Source organism: Entelurus aequoreus, linkage group LG20 (genome assembly GCF_033978785.1).
Source record: "Entelurus aequoreus isolate RoL-2023_Sb linkage group LG20, RoL_Eaeq_v1.1, whole genome shotgun sequence".
Classification (NCBI taxonomy): domain Eukaryota; kingdom Metazoa; phylum Chordata; class Actinopteri; order Syngnathiformes; family Syngnathidae; genus Entelurus; species Entelurus aequoreus.
In genome coordinates this window covers 30,787,742-30,806,335 of record NC_084750.1, presented here as the reverse complement: position 1 = coordinate 30,806,335, position 18,594 = coordinate 30,787,742, and the positions used below count along the sequence as shown (strand labels likewise).

At 39.1% G+C, this 18,594-nt stretch overlaps 1 protein-coding gene across 1 annotated transcript; it reads left to right on the top strand.

Moving 5' to 3' along the window:
- The first annotated feature begins 60 nt into the window (after nucleotides 1–60).
- Nucleotides 61–18,209, top strand: LOC133636193 (26S proteasome non-ATPase regulatory subunit 4-like). Its single transcript, XM_062029962.1, has 10 exons — nucleotides 61–149; nucleotides 1,993–2,133; nucleotides 5,288–5,402; nucleotides 5,492–5,578; nucleotides 7,424–7,492; nucleotides 7,569–7,784; nucleotides 10,274–10,379; nucleotides 10,507–10,644; nucleotides 15,007–15,062; nucleotides 17,943–18,209. Exons 1-10 carry the CDS (start codon nucleotides 124–126, stop codon nucleotides 18,111–18,113), a joined length of 1,125 nt encoding a protein of 374 aa, XP_061885946.1. The 5' UTR covers nucleotides 61–123; the 3' UTR covers nucleotides 18,114–18,209.
- Nucleotides 18,210–18,594: the final 385 nt, after the last annotated feature.

The following is an 18,594-nucleotide window of genomic DNA, read 5'->3' as shown; positions in this document are numbered from 1 at the left end:
TAAACTATAATTAATGAGTCCATGACACATAAAATACACTTTAGGCGTTTCTTCCTAAAAAACTAATATAAACTGCATTACCCAGCACGCATCACGATGACGTAGATAACAAGAGCCTTCAAGATGGTGCTCGAAAGTACTATGGTCTGGTAAGGATACCAACATAGGTTTAAAACTAACGCTTAATGTAATTTTATGTGATGGGAGGAAATAATTTGATAGATTAATTAAACACACTTTGATGTCGTTTTGCTGTTATATTTGTTTGTTTAAGATAAATACTTTATTTGGGTTTTTTCCTGAGTCACTCCCCAACGCTAGTCACTTAGCGTATAGCTAGCTAAAACAATATTTGTTTGTCACAAACTATATTTATTGTATTCACGAATGACAAACAAATAAGTGTTAATTTTCAGTTGATATAGAAAATAGTGCTGTGTCAGTTGTTGGTTCATATTTGATAAAACCAGCTATTTAAATGTGTTAGCATTAGCTGCAATCGTCGGTTGTTGCGAATTTGTTAGCATTGAGCTACATCCGTTTCCTGCAGACTTACCACAATAAACTATAAACACCAATATGAATATTATAACCATCGTTATTTTGATGTATTATTTGCTATCTCGTTTGCTGTCATAGCAAGACAATTGTACCCCGTGACACGTCAGCTAAGGCCCACAAGGATTTTACAATTGTGATATTTTACTATGACTATGAGGGGTCATGCCAAAACCAAAGATGTCCAAAGTGCGGCCCGGGCACCATTTACGGCTGGCAGGTACTTTTTTTTGCGCCCCGCGGCACATTTTAAAAATACTTTTACAAAAATAAACATAAGTGGAACAAAAGCAGTGCAAACAGGTGTGAAGTAGCGAAAATATGTTATAACATTGACACTAATAACATAAAGTTGCAATGCAGACTGTTTTTTTTCTTTAAAACTGACATTGCTACAAAAAAATCTAAATCAATGTAAACATAATAAAAACTCATAATCGACAAATAGAGCCGAACTTGATGCAGATTTAGCTTTTTTAGATACCTGAGACCTTTAGTCTGATGTTTTTTTGTTTAACTCTCATTGCTGAATGTGGTAATGATTAATTTACCTACTTAAGGATCTAATTACATAAATGGATATTCCATTAAACAATTTTTGCATATTTTGAGTGTTTGCCATAAAAACACCGGTTTTCTTTTGACAAAAATAACAAACATTAAAAAAAGTTTTAACTTTATGTCAACCAATAGATTTGAAGTTGGATTTGAAAATATATCAATATATGACATGTTTTTTTACACTTAAATGATTGAGACCCTTCCGGGTCCCTGGGACCTTTAACATTCACTAAAATTGAGGGGAACCTTAATGGGTACAATAAATATTGTATTGGTTTTAATATCAAAATGGCCCCCACATGCTTTCTTTTTTTTGTGTGTTTGGACCTCAATGGAGAAAGTTTTGACACTCCTGTGCTAAACCTAAATGAACAATACTTAGTGACTTTTTGCAACTTGCTCAAAGTTATGTTTTTCAAACAAAAACATATAACAAGAACACCATGAGCTAGCTTATGTTAAGTGGTTGAAAAGAACATATTTAAAAACAGTTAAGATTTTTTTACTATTACGAATCATATTGAAATAAATATTTTCTTGACTGGATTCAGCCTGTCACGCAAAGCTGTTTTGTACACACGCATAGAGCACCTGCACATACTAAAAGCATTCCCATGGAAGCAATAATCAGGTTGTTACGATAGACTGATAGTTATGGTTAGTAGCTAAATTTTCCCGAATCACTATTATTAGGTGACAACATCTTAAACATATCTAATGTGTTACATGGGGTGCAGTTTGTGCTCAAAACCGGAAATTGGCGGTATATAATGCTTTTTAAAGTTTGCACCTTGTAGGCAGTCACTTAAACATGCCTACTTTTACTGATATTTTGTTGGTCTTTTAACAGCCTATTTTTTGTTGTGTTTTTAGTGTGGACAACAGTGAATACATGCGCAATGGCGACTTTCTGCCCACCAGGCTTCAGGCTCAGCAGGATGCAGTTAATATTGTTTGTCACTCCAAGACTCGCAGCAACCCTGAAAACAATGTGGGCCTCATTACCATGGCAAAGTAAGCAGCACTGTGTTTATCTTACAGGCGGTTAATTTATGCTGTAAAATAGGGTTGTAAAATAGTTATACTGGTACTAATGAAATCAAAAAAGTACTATACTGGCTTTGAAACAATACGGCACTTTATGGACATGAGGGCGCACCGTGGTGACATTGGTAGTAATATGAGCCGAGGCACCTGTCACGAGTCAACACGTGCACATATCACTTATATTTAGAAACAGTGTAGAGACAGAAAAGGAAGCATGGGCATAATTTGGCTTAAAAATTAAGGATAAAGGTGAAGCTATAAACAGTGTTACTTTAAAACATAGCTAGTGACAATGTCCTTTCACAGTGTTTTAGCTTCTTCTAACTCCTCGCCTCCATGGCGACAAATAAACTCTGTTTCTTACAATTATCATCCATGCAGTTCTATCCAACATAGAATGAGTTGCAGTAGTACAAACGTGATGAAATAAAAGCATGGATTACCCGCTCAGTCATTAAAAGATAAAACTGATTTCATTTTTACTAAAAGTCTTTGATGATAAAAACTGGATCGAACAACAGAATTAATCTGCTGTCCCAATTTAAAAAAAATTGTCAAACTTCAAACCAAGATTTGTGACTGTGGGCTTAAAATAAGGTATCAGGGAGTCCAGGTCACTGGGGTGAGCATTCTGGTTTACTTTTGAGTAAAAAAAAAAAGATTTCCGTCTTGTTGTAATTTAAATGAAGGAAGTTTACCGCCAACAATGCTTTTATGTCCTCAAGACAACTTAAAAGTGATTTTAAACATGTTACTTTTCCTTTTTAGAGTAACATAGATTTGTGCATCACCATCATAAAGATGATACAATATATATTTTTTAAATGTCTTGCATGGGCAGGATGTACATTGAAAACAGGATTGGTCCTAGGATCGAGCCTTCAGGGACACCACAGGACAATGTAGCACAGGCTGAAGCAAAATGATCACTCTGTCAATAAATGTGTTATTCTGCCCTTGCTACTTGATTCCAGTGTGTATAACTAGTGAAATAGTTATAACAGCATGAAGAAACAAAAGCTCCAGAAGTTTTGTTAAGGATTAATGTTCTCTTCAATCCTCAGTTTTATTTCTTTACACTTCTTCTTTCATTTAGTTTTATAAGACTGAAAATATAAACATAAAATAAACATTACAAAAGTATAACGTTCATTGTTTATTGTACATAAATACTGTCCAATGTATATTTTACATACATAAAAAAGATTTAGTGTTAATACATTCACACAGTAAACTACAGATGTTTACGCATATAGAAATTAAACAACTTCCACAGCAAACATTGCACACAATTAAACCTAAGGTGTAGCGTTATTGCCGTCTACTGGTGAAATTTAGCGCTACATGTATCAAACGAGCTTTGATCGCTAGAGAGTTACTCATCCAAAAACACGACTGCGAATACAAAATAAATCATGAAGTCAGAGGTCCGACGGAAGACAATGACTCGAGCACTGGTTCAAGGCAGAACATTCAGAGTTTGTCCAGTCGCTGTAAGAAATACAATTTTCGCGAATTATTTAGATCTTTTTTCAGGGTCATCTTTGGTTTGAATGAGTAGTCTCATTCTACTCCCCCAATGCTGCTTCATTGTGACACATGCCTCGCTGCGTGGTGGCAGGAGTTCTGCATACATGATCAACCCTAGTTTGAATGGTTTTTCCATCAAGTCTATTTGGGTGATGTTCGACAAGCCGAATGTGGCCCGCTGGCCATCAGTGGAATAGACCTGCCGTAGGAGGATAAAATAGTTAACCGCTAACAGCAAGCAAGCGTGTATAAGAGCTGTATACAGTAGATATTACAGTTGTTACATCGATATTTTTATTATTATCTCAAAATCTTGTCATTTTTTATCCATCCATCCATCCATCTTCTTCCGCTTATCCGAGGTCGGGTCGCGGGGGCAGCAGCCTAAGCAGGGAAGCCCAGACTTCCCTCTCCCCAGCCACTTCGTCTAGCTCTTCCCGGGGGATCCCGAGGCGTTCCCAGGCCAGCTGGGAGACATAGTCTTCCCAACGTGTCCTGGGTCTTCCCTGTGGCCTCCTACCGGTCGGACGTGCCCTAAACACCTCCCTAGGGAGGCGTTCGGGTGGCATCCTGACCAGATGCCCGAACCACCTCATCTGGCTCCTCTCGATGTGGAGGAGCAGTGGCTTTACTTTGAGCTCCTCCCGGATGACAGAGCTTCTCACCCTATCTCTAAGGGAGAGACCCGCCACCCGGCGGAGGAAACTCATTTCGGCCGCTTGTACCCGTGATCTTGTCCTTTCGGTCATAACCCAAAGCTCATGACCATAGGTGAGGATGGGAACGTAGATCGACCGGTAAATTGAGAGCTTTGCCTTGCGGCTCAGCTCCTTCTTCACCACAACGGACCGATACAGCGCCCGCATTACTGAAGAATTTTTTAATTGTTTATAAACTCAGGAAATGCGTCCCTGGACAGAGGAGGAATTTGAGTATGACCCTATAACTACTCGATACCCACATTTGTAGTATCAACCAAAACTTATGTAAAGTAGCCAAAGAACAGAAGAATATTTGCTTAATACATTTTAGCAAAAGTGTAGAAAGAATATGTTAGTAAGAAAGAAACCAGATATTAACAGTAAATGAACAAGTATATTAATAATCCATCCATCCATCCATTTTCTACCACTTGTCTCTCATAACTTTGACAAAATTATAAAATGGGAAGTGACACAATGTGTTACTGCATACGTCAGCAGCCAAATTAGGAGCCTTTGTAACCCGCTTACTCACTGCTAAAAGAGAAGTCTAGTATGTTCACGATGTTATTCATTGTCAAAATTGTTGTTTGATTTCAATAAGAAACATGTTAAATGTATGATAAGATTTTCTGTTAAAATAAAGCCAATCATGACATTATTTCGTTGTCCCCTTTATTTTGAAAAGTATTTTAAAATATCGAAATATTCTTTGTTACGGGGACAACACTTCTGCAAAATACAAACGAGAACATTTATTTTCCACCCCTGTCGCAGCATCACCGTTATCGAACTATTACTGGGAGCCATGTATGGGATATCATATAATACCTTGAGATTCTGTCTTAAAATAAAACATGAAAATGATACTAGTTTTTTTTTTTGGGTAGCAACTGTGAAGTGCTGACAACACTGACTCCAGACACGGGAAGGATACTGTCAAAGCTGCATGCGGTACAGCCTCGTGGAAATATCAGCTTCTGCACGGGCATCAGGGTAGCACATGTAAGTATTTTTTAATTTTGTATTCTGCATTACTGCATTCTACGCTGCGCTTCTGGTTTTATATGTTTGTGTTCTCCTCTACTTTGAAGTTGGCCTTGAAGCACAGACAGGGCAAAAACCACAAGATGCGCATCATTGCGTTTGTTGGCAGTCCAGTAGAGGACAATGAAAAAGAGGTAAGATTGTTTGCAATTTGTTTTTGTGCTGAATTTGGTCAAGGAAAATATGTATTAGTTAATACTAGTTGTAAACAACACATTTAAATCTTTGGACTACTTACTATTTTTTAGTTCTAACCAAAGGACTGAGATGTATTTGTAGTGATGTCTAGATGTCATCATTGTCTAACTGGCCCGGACGCATGTGCATGTCATTTAAAGACAAATAAGGGTGTTATTTGTAAAGTTAAATTTTTTTCATGTATCATTGTGCCTTTTATTCTTCAAATTATTTTCGTAGCTATCCAAATTTGCCTCAAGTAATTGCGAGGTGGGCCGCCTGCCACAACACTCTAAATACTACCTGTTCCCCGAATTTGTCATTAAAACCTATTTGTAAATCATCACAATATTAGAGAATAATGTATACATCTTCAAATGTGTACATTTGAATACATATATTACTCTATTTTTTCTCTGAAACAACAAAAGTCTATAATATATATATATATATATATAAATACTATATTGCCAAAAGTTATTGGCCACCTGCCTTGACTCACTCAGTGCCATCCCATTCCTAACCCAATAGGAATGAGATCTTTTGCAGCTATTACAGCTTCAACTCTTCTGGGAAGGCTGTCCACAAGGTTGCAGAGTGTGTTTATAGCAATGTTTGACCATTCTTCCAAAAGCGTATTGGTGAAGTCACACATAAATGTTGGTCGAGAAGGCCTGGCTCTCAGTCTCTGTTCTAATTCATCCCAAAGGTGTTCTATCGGGTTCAGGTCAGGACTATGTGCAGGCCAGTCAAGTTAGTCCACACCAGACTCTGTCATCCATGTCTTTATGGACCTTGCTTTGCGCACTGGTGCACAGTCATGTTGGAAGAGAAAGGGGCCCTCTCCAAACTGTTCCCACAAGGTTGGGAGCATGGAATTGTCCAAAATGTTTTGGTATCCTGGAGCATTCAAAGTTTCTTTCACTGGAACTAAGGGGCCAAGCCCAACTCCTGAAAAACAACCCCACACCATAATTCCTCCTCCACCAAATTTCACACTTTGCACAATGCAGTCCGAAATGTATCGTTCTCCTGGCAACCTCCAAACCCAGACTCGTCCATCAGATTGCCATATGGAAAAGCGTGATTCATCACTCCATAGAACGCGTTTTCACTGCTCTAGAGTCCAGTGGCGGCATGCTTTACACCACTGCATCCGACGCTTTGCATTGGACTTGGTGATGTATGGCTTAGATGCAGCTGCTCGGCCATGGAAACCCATTCCATGAAGCTCTCTGCGTACTGTACGTGGGATAACTGGAAGGTCACATGAAGTTTGGAGCTCTGTAGCAACTGACTGTGTAGAAGGTCGGCGGCCTCTTTGCACAATGCACTTCAGCATCCGCTGACCCCTCTCTGTCAGTTTACTTGGCCTACTACTTGGTGGCTGAGTTGCTGTTGTTCCCAAACTTTTCCATTTTCTTATAACAAAACCGACAGTTGACTTTGGAATATTTAGGAGTGAGGAAATTTTACGACTGGATTTGTTGCACAGGTCGCATCCTATGACATTTCCACGCTGGAAATCACTGAGCTCCTGAGAGCAGCCCATTCTTTCACAAATGTTTGTTGAAACAGTCTCCAAGCCTAAGTGCTTGATTTTATACACCAAATGATTAGGACACCTGATTCTGATCATTTGGATGGGTGGCCAAATACTTTTGGCAATATAGTGTATATAGGAGGTGTCAATATATTTTTTTAAATCCCCCAAATTTGGTATTTATTACTGACCTGTTGAGCTTATGTTTGCCATCATGTCTAGGAAGTAACGTTTTTTTTTGTTTGTTTTTTCATCTTAGTTGGTCAAAATGGCAAAACGTCTGAAGAAAGAAAAGGTTAATGTGGATATTATTAACTTTGGAGAAGAGGTATTGGCACACACACACACACACGCATACACACACCTGCATCTAGTCACTGTAATGTCTTTCACATCTTTCACAGGAGATGAACACAGAAAAACTGACGACCTTCATTAACACGCTGAATGGTAAAGAGGGCAGCGGCTCTCATCTGGTCACAGTGCCTCCTGGCCCCAGTCTGGCGGACGCTCTGCTGTCCTCGCCCATCCTCGCCGGGGAAGGCGGTGCAGTGTTAGGCCTGGGCGCCAGCGACTTTGAGTTTGGAGTAGATCCCAGTGCAGACCCAGAGCTGGCTTTGGTAAGAGAACAGGGGGGTTTGGTTGATATCAACACTTCAGTCATCAACAATTGCATCATCAGAAAAATGGACATTGGAACAGTGTAGGACTGACTTGGTGGGATATGTACAGCAAGTAGTGGACATAGAGATAGAGATCAGAGAGCATAAGAATAAGTATCTATATTTGATTATTTACATTTGATTATTTACAATCCGGGGAGGTAGGATGTAAAAGGAAGTTTGTTAGTTTACGGTTGAAGTTGCCTGGAGGTGTTCTTTTAGTGCGGTTTTGAAGGAGGATAGAGATGCCCTTTCTTTTACACCTGTTGGGAGTGCATTCCATATTGATGTGGCATAGAAGGAGAAGTGGAATCTGTGGTCCCAGTCCTGCCTCATTCACTTCAATTATTAGATTTTTGGCATTATCCCGTGTGACTGGGATATCTTTATCTTCCATTCCTCCACTGCTTGTGTCAGTACCTGCGCAAGGTGACTCTCGTAGAGGGGGCGTGTCTTCTCATCTGGCAGTCTGCTGTGATGAAGTGAGCGTTTATCGTCACATAGTTCCCCTGGACGTCCACCCGTCTGTCGTGAGCGCAACAGATGATGCTCGGGATAGTTCATCCACAACTTTTTTCTTCTCCTGCTCATAAAGATCTGGCACAATCTTATCGCTGAAGTGGGTGCGCGACGGGATGTCGTAACGTGGCTCAAGCACGTTCAGCATGTGTTTAAAACCCTCGTTTTGCACAACGGAGTCTGCACCTATAAACACACCGATTAAATGGCGTGGCGCGTTGAAGCTCCTCCGTTACTCCGCTCGCCATGACCACGCTGTGTGTGGACTGAACGTGCGAACAACTTTTCTTTTTTTTTTTCATATATCAAACAGCGGATCACGTGTGTCCCTCCCCTCCCCACACCCACACCCAGACACACACGCAGAGCGCGCCTCTTTTCTTCTCTCCGGCTTGTGACAGAGGAAGATTCAGAAGGACGACACTGCAACTCTCCAATAAAACACACTCGGATCTTCTGTTTCTAGCCGATACTACATAAAAAATAACGTAAAATAACGCAGTAACGCATCATGTAGTAACGGTAACTGAGTTACTGAATATAAAAAATAACGTGTTAGATTACTAGTTACCGCCGAAACTAACGATGTTAAGTAACGCGTTAGTCCCAACACTGATAATTAGTGAAGTAGATTGTAATAACCACAGCTCATGCACAAGCTCTTTTGCCCTGCATGAGAGAAGTTCCATTTTTGCCGCAGCACAATTTTTTAAAAATATTATTCATTTAAGAATAAAAGTTAGTGTCATTGTCAATAATTCTCCCCAAATATGTTGTGATATCTGACAGTCATTTATTTGAGTTCTTGTAAAAATTCTTCTCCGGTCTCCTCACTGTGGGCGCGGCTGCGCCTCCCCTTTCTCTCCTTTTAATGCAGTGATGGTTGCCCACAGTATGCCTAGCCTACTCTGCTTACCTGTCAAAACTTTACATTTTTGCGGGGAAATTCAGTTTTTGTTCTTCTTTCCTGGTGTCTTCCCGGTCCTGTTTTGTTTGTTTTTGCTAGTACAGCGATGGAGTCGCTCGAAAAGTCTCCATCCGCAACACTCCGAGCGTGGGCTCATTAAAGGAGCACCAGGAGTTTCATGCTCTGTGATTTAATTAAATACCAATGTGGCAGAGATGGATAGACGTGAAGACTCCGCCAAAAATATCTTGAAAAATACGAGACCTATTATGTAAGTAAAAAAGAGCAGGCATGAGCTCACACATTCTCATACTTTCTGTAACAGTCAGGAAAAATCAAGTTAGCCAGCTTGAAAAATGTCTCAACTATGAGTTATGAGTTAAGTTTTATTTAAATGTTCACAATATTTCAGGGTTCCTCACAAGGAAACCTTACAATGTAGTAAATCCATAAACTGCTATAAAATTGAGTGAATGGCGATTTATTTTTGACGTAGAGAGCTTTTGTTCAGGTCATGAAATTATTATTTAAAAAAACGTTTTCCCATTCCTCCATTTTATGCCGCTTGTCTCTCTCAGGGTCACGAGGGGCTGGAGCCTATCTCAGCTGTACTCAGGTGGAAGGCATTTTAAATATCCCATATTTTTTACCAATTTTCCCAGGAGATTTTCAATATTTTAAAAGGCAAAAGTGTATTCTTGCCTGCATTAGAGGCATGTAATAAAGGTGTTTGTGAAATCCCCCAATGTTTTTTGGCGGCAAGTTAACCACAACCGTTGCGCCGCATAAAACATTTTGTTGCTACTGGTCCGAGATTTTCATTAAAAGAAACCCTAAAAAACAAACACGGTTTTATCCAGCTGTTTACTAACTTTTACTGCAAAATAATATTTGCTTAAAATATTGGTTATCGGCGTCATTGACTATTAACAATCAGCATTGGCCCTGGTCAATCTGCTTGCTGTACTCCACTGTTTTAGTCTTCTCTTTTAAAATGTAAATCTTACTTTTACCTTTCTAGGCTCTAAGGGTGTCGATGGAGGAGCAGAGACAACGGCAAGAGGATGAAGCCCGCAGAGCCGCTGTGGTATCAGCTGCTGAAGCTGAAATTTCCTCACCTGCGGACGGTAATCCACAAACTCTTAGTGTCTTTCCTTAAGTATCAGCCATTAGCTGGGGTAGACTTTCATATATAATAGAAAGATGGGTGCATGAGACACACATTGTTATCATCTGTCTTTCTTTCTGTTCTAGAATCTGAGGATGCCCTGTTGAAGCTGTCCGTTCCAAATACAGACTCTGCTACACCTGCGTTGCCTGATTTCAGCCGTATGACAGAGGACGAACAGATAGCATATGCTCTTCAGATGTCCATGCAAGGATCAGCAGCAGGTTAAGGCTGTCATGTCTAATATACTGTATATTCACATAATTAAGTCGCATAAAGTAAACTCTGTTTTATTTATATCGTGCCAATTCAGAACAGAAGTTACCTCAAGACAATCCATAGATAGAGCAGGTCTAGAACTCTTTATACAGGGGAACTGCACCTTTTTTAAAAAACTTTTGTCCATCATTCACAATTTTTAAGACACAAACACATCTTTTTCTTTTTTTATTGCATTGTAAATCGTAAATAAACACTAGCAAGAGTCAGATAACAATGGAGCCAATGGGAGTCGGTCTATTTCTCCTATAACGTGCTCTAAAAACATCCAAAAGCCTTTATCATTTTATATACAAGCTGTAAATAAATATGTAATGTAGTAACAAGCACATTCATAATAACATGTAATATTATGTATTTTGCACATTTTAAGCATACAGCAGTGCATTAATTTCCCAGACGCCTCACAGCGTTCTCTTTTCCCCTCAACAACAACAACACTACTACTCATGGTAGACTTTAGAGAACCAACAAACACTACTTTGGGATAAATGATGATTCAGAACCTTATATTTCTTATCCGGAATATACAGAGTATCTTCAAGTTTTAGAAGCGGTGTGCAAAACAGATCCAGCTGTAGTGAACCACTAAGCATCATGCAGCAGTTTTGCTAAGTGCTAAAACAAGATACACAAACTCTGATCACAATAAAATAATCACTTATTGTACAATATCTGCTCTCACTGGGATGTTGACTGATGGGATTGTTCTATTGTCCTGTTTAGATGAAGAATTAATCATAAGCCTCACAAAGGGTTAAAAAAAAAGGTGCCGCGAACGAGTGTCTTTTTGTGTCTTTCACACTATTTCTGGGTATAAATTGGATGTCAAAGTTTACCATCTTCCAGGGGCCGTACTTATCAAGCTTCTTAGAGTGCCATTTTACACTTAAGTCCTGAGAATTTGCGAAATTTAGTCCTACTCTCAAACTTAAGAATAAAAGCTTTTTATCAATGTTCTTAAGTCTAAGAATCACTCCTACTCTCCACGATATTTAAGAGACCTTCAGAGGTGTCTTAAGTGGTTAGGAGTTGCCAGCAGGGGATGGCACTGAGGCGAGAGAGACGTGCGCGAACATTCAGGGAGCGGAATGATGTTCTGGATTTGTTTGATGACGAGCAGCTGATCAAACGGTATCGTTTAGACAGAGCGGGTATTATTTTTGTCACAGATTTAATACTTTACGATTCCATGTTGATTTCTGCATGTGGCTGCAGTGGGCTAGTATATATAGAGCCACCCACACCAGTTTCAAATTAGTTGCCTAATTAATGAATTGGAAAGAAAATGTTATGACAGTAGCGTATGTGTGTGGCCGTGAGGTGAGTGACGTCAGTGAGTGTGTGGGCGACAGAAGAGAGGGAGCGGTAGCGTGAGTGCCGGCGGGGACTAGTTTGTTTTGTATTATTTTGTAGTTTATTGTCAAAATATACACTCCCATTGTCCACTTAAATATTTCCAAGATATTTCTTTATTCTTAGACAACGGAGTCCCTTCCGTGATTGGTCATTTCTATGGACACAGAAATGACGTCACCTAAAATTCCATTTACGGCACATAGTAATGTCGTAATTCAGCTCTGAGTGTGACACTTAAGATTCAGTCCTACACTTCGCTGAAAGTGTGAGTAAGACGCTTGATAACTAACTTTTAAGTGCAGCTTTCAGCGAAGAATTTATTTACTCTTAAGTCAACTCTTAGCAGACTTCTTAGGAGTAATTCTGAGAAGCTTGATAAGTACGGCCCCAGGTTTCTACTATCCAAGTAAGAGGCGGGATTTATAATCTAGAATTAACTTTTACCAACTAAGTGGCGCAGCAGCTAGAGATCAGTATGCCAATACTGTAGCTGCACAAGCTCTCTGCACAAGCACAAGCTCTCTGTGATGACGGCGCCGCTGAAAATAGTTTGTCTGCTTTAGCGTTTATAATAACAATATCGCTAATACTAGGTTAATATTCAAGTCTTGAGATTTAAATAGAGTAGGGCTGCAGCAACTAATCGATTATAAAAATAGTTGGCGATTAATTTAGTCATCGATTCGTTGGATCTGTGCTATGCGCATGCGCAGAGGCAATTTCATTTAAAACCTTTTTTTTTTTTATAAACCTTTATTTATAAACTGCTGAGAAACAATAATCAAAATAAGTATGGTGCCAGTATGCTGTTTTTTTCAATAAAATACTGGAAAGGATAGAAATGTAGTTTGTCCCTTTTATCCGATAATTAATCGATTAATCGAAGTAATAATCGACAGATTAATCGATTATCAAATTAATCGTTAGTTGCAGCCCTATAGTAGAGTATTGTTTGCACTGTATGGATGGTTTTTAGAGGGCTTTAAGGGTGCAGGCTTTATGGCCAGAGTAGTGTAGTTTAGTTGCATTCTTAGCCACCTAATACTTGCCATATTTTACGACTTAGAATGCAAAAAAAGAAGAAAAACATGTTTTCTTATCTTACATAGGGATAGTGAATAATAGGCAAAATTAAAAAAAAATTGCAGTTCCCCTTTAATGACAACTAACCCACATGCGCAAGCACTTGGTGGCGTCAAGTAGAACCCAGGCTCTGTTGGGTTGCCAACCGCACCTCTAGAGGCAGGGAGCCCCAACCACAGACGAAAGAGACAGAGGGGTTAATGACACCGCAAAACTCATAACAATGACCTATTGCAGAACTATTTAACTGGCAGGCCAAATCCAGCCCGGAAATTACATCAAACTGGCTCACCCGACTTTAGTTCTAACTCGGAAAGACAAACATCTTTTTTAGCAGATTCCCTAAAACACTACACATTCTACAATTAAAAAAAAAACTGGCAAACTAGTAGCCAACATTTTACCGAAAAATTTACAGTGGTTTTACACTTAATTACGTTAAATTGAAAAACAGTACCGCTATTATTTTTATGGCAAAATTCTGACAGAGCTGCTAGTTTTATTCATCTAGGAATCTACGATGGTTGTTTTTGCAGTGCTTTAATATGAATGGGAAAAACTGTACCACTTTGATTTTTACAGTAAAAAATTGATGACTGAACTGCCAGTATTTTACCGTAAAAACTTTTTTTTTTTTTACAGTGTAAAGCTGTCATATACATGATCTTTGACTACCTTTTTTGAAGTAAAGCCTCAAAGACAGCAGAGCGCTCCTGTAACTCTTGACAAAAAATAGACCAAAATCAAATGTCCACTGAAGAGGATGCTGGTTCATAGGAAGAGACAAACAAATAGTGGTAAGTGAGGGGAAGAGACCATGTCCTCAGGTTCTTAGCGTTCTGGATACGTAGTCCCTAAAACAACTTAGTATATCACTGGCCTCCGGCAGTAAAACTAAAAGGGTGCCTAGGATTTGCCATGTGTTACCCGTGACTGAAAGCTTTTTGCAAAGAAACGTGTTTTAAGTTTTCTTTTGAATACAGACAGACTGTTGCCTCCCAGACACAATCAAAAAGACAGTCTCTCAAGAGGCTACCTTCCGTTAGAATTTAAAACATTTTTGGAACTATAAGCAACACTTTGCACACATTGTTGTCGCTCATTTAGTTCTTCACAGTTGAATTAGTTTGGCTTTTCCGAAGTATGAGTATGAAATGCTGTTTACTATACTGCTTGTACAAGCCAGTGTTTTTGTTTGTCGCTGTTCTGTATAAATGGCATGAAGGGGGACAAAGTCAAATCTGCTATTTTTCTACCTTTTTGGAGGTAGAATCAGAGCTCTAAAAGAAGTGGGACAATGTCCATTTAAGTCAAACCTGTTTATGTTGACCAACTCATGAAATCCTGGTCCAGTGCATTTTCTTTTAAATGCTCATTTAAGTCAATGTAAGATTTGAGAACCAAAGGTGTAATTTCTATGAAAATTGGATCTGTTTAGGTCCACGTGTGTTGAAGTATTCTTAACTTTTTTCATTATCGCTAAGCAGATTTATGTTATTATTGATACAAATAAAGGAAGAAGGATGTGCGGGCAACAGGAATGGAACTGCCACTTACCTTCAGACCTTCTGTATAGGACTAACAATCCTGTATTCTATTGGAAGCGACCTCTCGGTTGTTCTTTTTACCCGATACTACTCAACTAACAAAATGCACCCATCTAACAAAATGCACCCATTAAAATTATGCACTAGAGATGTAAAGAAAACAAAAACAACTCTCATTCTCCTTAAGTCTCTGGCCAAGGTCATGAGTAAATGTACAATCGATGGCTCACCGATGTGCCAGCCAATCCAATAGATGTCGACTTGTATCAGACCTTTTTTTTTTTAGTCAAATAAGACTGCTTCTTTATTGTCTTGTAGAGTTGGGTGGCGAGGACATGGACACCGGTGCTGACATGGACTCAAGTGAGGCAAAGGTAAATGTTACTTAGATCAAGGGCCAGTCCCTATACACCCCGTTGCACTACTTTTTAGCCCTATCCCTATATTTTGCGCGTTCCCATGAGGGTAGTGGTTTCCCAATTAGGATAGAATAGGATAGGATAGACTTTTATTTAATCCCACAATGGGGAAATTACATTGTTGCAGTGTAGGTTTTTTAACAGAAGTAAAGCGTAATGAAAAACAAAAAAATTGTAAATGCTACATATACTACACAACGGCATGGCTCCGTTGGGAGAGCGGCCGTGCCAGCAACCTGAGTGTTCTTGATTCAATCCCCGGCTTCCACCATCCTAGTCACGTCTGTTGTGTCCTTGGGCAAGACACTTCACCCTTGCTCCTGATGGGTTGTGGTTTTGGCCTTGCATGGCAGCTCCCGCCATCAGTTTGTGAATGTGGAAATAGTTTCAAAGCGCTTTGAGTACCTTGAAAGTAGAAAATCGCCATACAAGTATAGCCCATTTAACATTTACATACTGTTCACTAATATGTGTAGATAGGGTTTTTTTTGTTGCGTTTTATCTCTAATAACCGTATTCCACCCTACGAAAAAACATCACAGTAATCACATAAGTGCGTTGTAAAGTCTTATGGCTGTGGGTAGAAAGAACCTGTGGTAGTGCTCCTTCTTAAACTGCGGATTTAACAGTCTAATGCTAAAGGAGCTATTCAGGGTCTCCAGTGTTGTGCATGGTGTGAGAGAGATTGGACATGATGGATGTCAACTTGGTCAGCATTCTTCTGTCAGCCACCTCCTCAATGCTGTGTAGTGGGCAGCCTATGATGGAGTCAGCTCTCAGTTTATTAAGTTTGTTCCTGTCTCTGATCGTGCTGCCCCCACCCCAGCAAACGACAGCATAGAACACAGCAGAAGCCAACACAGTGTCGTAAAAGGTGCGCAGCAGTGATCTGCACACCCCGAAGGACCTCAGTCTCCTCAAGAGGTGTAGGCGACTTTGACCCTTCTTGTACACAGCGTTTGATTCTGAGTCCAGTCCAGTTTATTGTAGAGGTGAAACACCCAGGTATTTAAATGAATCCACTATTTCCTCTTAATTCCTCAATATCTACAAAAGTTAAATATTACACATTAGTTTGTAACGTTAGCCAGCTAGGCACGCTAGCTAACATTGGACTAAAATACTGACAAAATCCTTGCAATTTTGAAAACATTAACGTTACATACCTTTTAAAAAAAATCAGAAGAGACAGCAGTCGTCGGTGGCTTTCCATGTAGTTATTTGTTTATTCATAAACTGGTGAATGATAAAAAAAACAATCTCAACCGTTAACTCCATTGCTGCCGGGTTTGCCATATAATGTTGGGATTAAGGTTGTACGGTACTCCGCTTCTAATCAAATACAGCGGTACTAATTAATTAAAAAAGTTAGAGTAAGTGAAAAGTAAGAGTCATTCAAATAACTATAACATATAGAACATGCTATACGTTTACCAAACAATCTGTCACTCCTAATCGCTAAATCCGATTAAATCTTATACGTCTAGTCTCTTACGTGAATGAGATAAATAATATTATTTGATATTTTACGGTAATGTGTTAATAATTTCACACATAAGTCGCTCCTGAGTATAGTCGCACCCCCGGCCAAACTATGAAAAAAACTGCGACTTATAGTCCGAAAAATACGGGAATGCCATTGAAAAATATTGGTACTTTTTTCCATCAACATCTGCTGCCGTGCGGCGGTGACGTTGCTGAGCCGAGGCACGTGTGTGTCAACGCGCACACAGCGCATACAAGGAGAAACTGTGTGGAAAGGAAGAATGATGAGAAACGGCAATTCTACTGGTTAATAAAGGGAAATATGGCGGTATTTGGGCTTCAAAACTAACGATAAAGGTGACACTTTAAACACAGAAGCGGTGTTTGAAGCCTAAGGTAATATTTAAATAAACATTCAAATCTGCACAGGAGTTTCAAGAGTTACAGGTAATATACTGTAGTTAACTAGCTCCCCTGATGTGCACATATAGATACGTAGACGCGCACACAGCTGGTTTCATTGTTGCCAATTATTAGCGCAGTCAAAACCGTCGACGTAGCGTAAACTAATACAAGTGATCTGACTAAATTTTGTAACAAATTCCTTCTATTTAATTTGTATTTTATCTTGTACGTTTGTTTTACCTGCTACATCTCTTATGTGTAGTTTTAGCCGTTGTATTGTTTTTAGTATTTACTAATTATTGTATTTGTCTTTAACCACAGATCAAAATTGGTAACCATAAATCATTAAGCAGTTAATACAATGTCAGTCAAGCTTTCTGTTTTTTTTCTTACCTAAATCTAGATTATGGCATGCTACATGTAATATGTAAAATTGTAAATTGTTCTTTGAGTGCAATAAGAAAAGCCCAGTGTGTTAATTGCCTTTTAATTTGAATTCTAATCTTCTAAAATTGTTCTTTAAGTGCAATAAGAAACGTATGTTTAATCATAAGTTTTACCATAAGATTTTATGTTAAAATTAAGCCAATAATGACATTTTTTGTGGTCCCCTTTATTTTGAAAAGTATTGAAATACATATCGATATACATTTTGTTACCGGTACCAACATATTGGTATCGGGAAAACCCTAGGTAGTACATATGTGTAAACGTAACTACGTAGTCGCTTCCATGCCGGAATGTAAACTATGCAGAAAGTGATGTCCCAATTCCTAGGGACGATTACAAAGCTCTATCCCTTGTTGCTTCATTTCGAGGGTGTAGTGGTAGTAGGTGAGGGCTAGTGGTAGTGAGTGAGGGTGAACATTTAATTGGGTTCAAGTTTTAACTCAGAGTATAAATTCCTGCACACAATTAGTTCATAATGTCACTTTCTACATTCAGGATGAAGAAGACTACGACGTGATGCAAGATCCAGAGTTCCTTCAAAGCGTCTTGGAGAACCTTCCCGGCGTTGACCCTAACAACGAGGCCATCCGTAACGCTATGGGTTCACTGGCCTCACAGACTGGCCCTAAACCTGACACCAAGAAGGATGAAGAGAAAAAGAAATGAGCATTTAAAGGGAAGAGTGAAAAATGTGCTCACCCAACATTTCTGACAGTTGTGTTGCAGGTGTATATCACAGGGCATAAAAATACATTCTTCTGCTTTTGGTTTTGTTTTTTACCATTTTCATGTTGCTGTTTAAGCTGTACCTCTAACTTAAGGTTACATTAATTTGTGTCCATCTATTTTTCCAAATGCCAAACAGTTTTGTTTGTTTTATCATATTGTAAATATTTTCAACTCCATTACAATCTGTAATAAATTAACAAATTCCTAAATACATTTTCCAGGGTGATGTCCTGTGGGTAAATGAATGCAAAGCTAGTGGTTAGTTTGACTTGTGTTCCATACACAAATCGGAGCTCTGGCAGCAACTCGAGCCAAGGATTTTCGAGTAGAGTGATTTTTTTTTTAGACATGAAGTAAAACGCATTGTTAAGCAGAAAGTGTCCCTTTTTTAATATTTTTGAGCTTCTAGCAACATTAC

Excerpts from the sequence above, each read along its gene's own strand:
- LOC133636193 (XM_062029962.1), top strand. The coding sequence starts at position 124 with ATGGTGCTCGAAAGTACTATGGTCTG. Across the intron at positions 5,579-7,423 it reads TAGAGGACAATGAAAAAGAG|TTGGTCAAAATGGCAAAACG; the intron begins GTAAGATTGTTT and ends TTTTCATCTTAG. Across the intron at positions 7,493-7,568 it reads TTATTAACTTTGGAGAAGAG|GAGATGAACACAGAAAAACT; the intron begins GTATTGGCACAC and ends CATCTTTCACAG.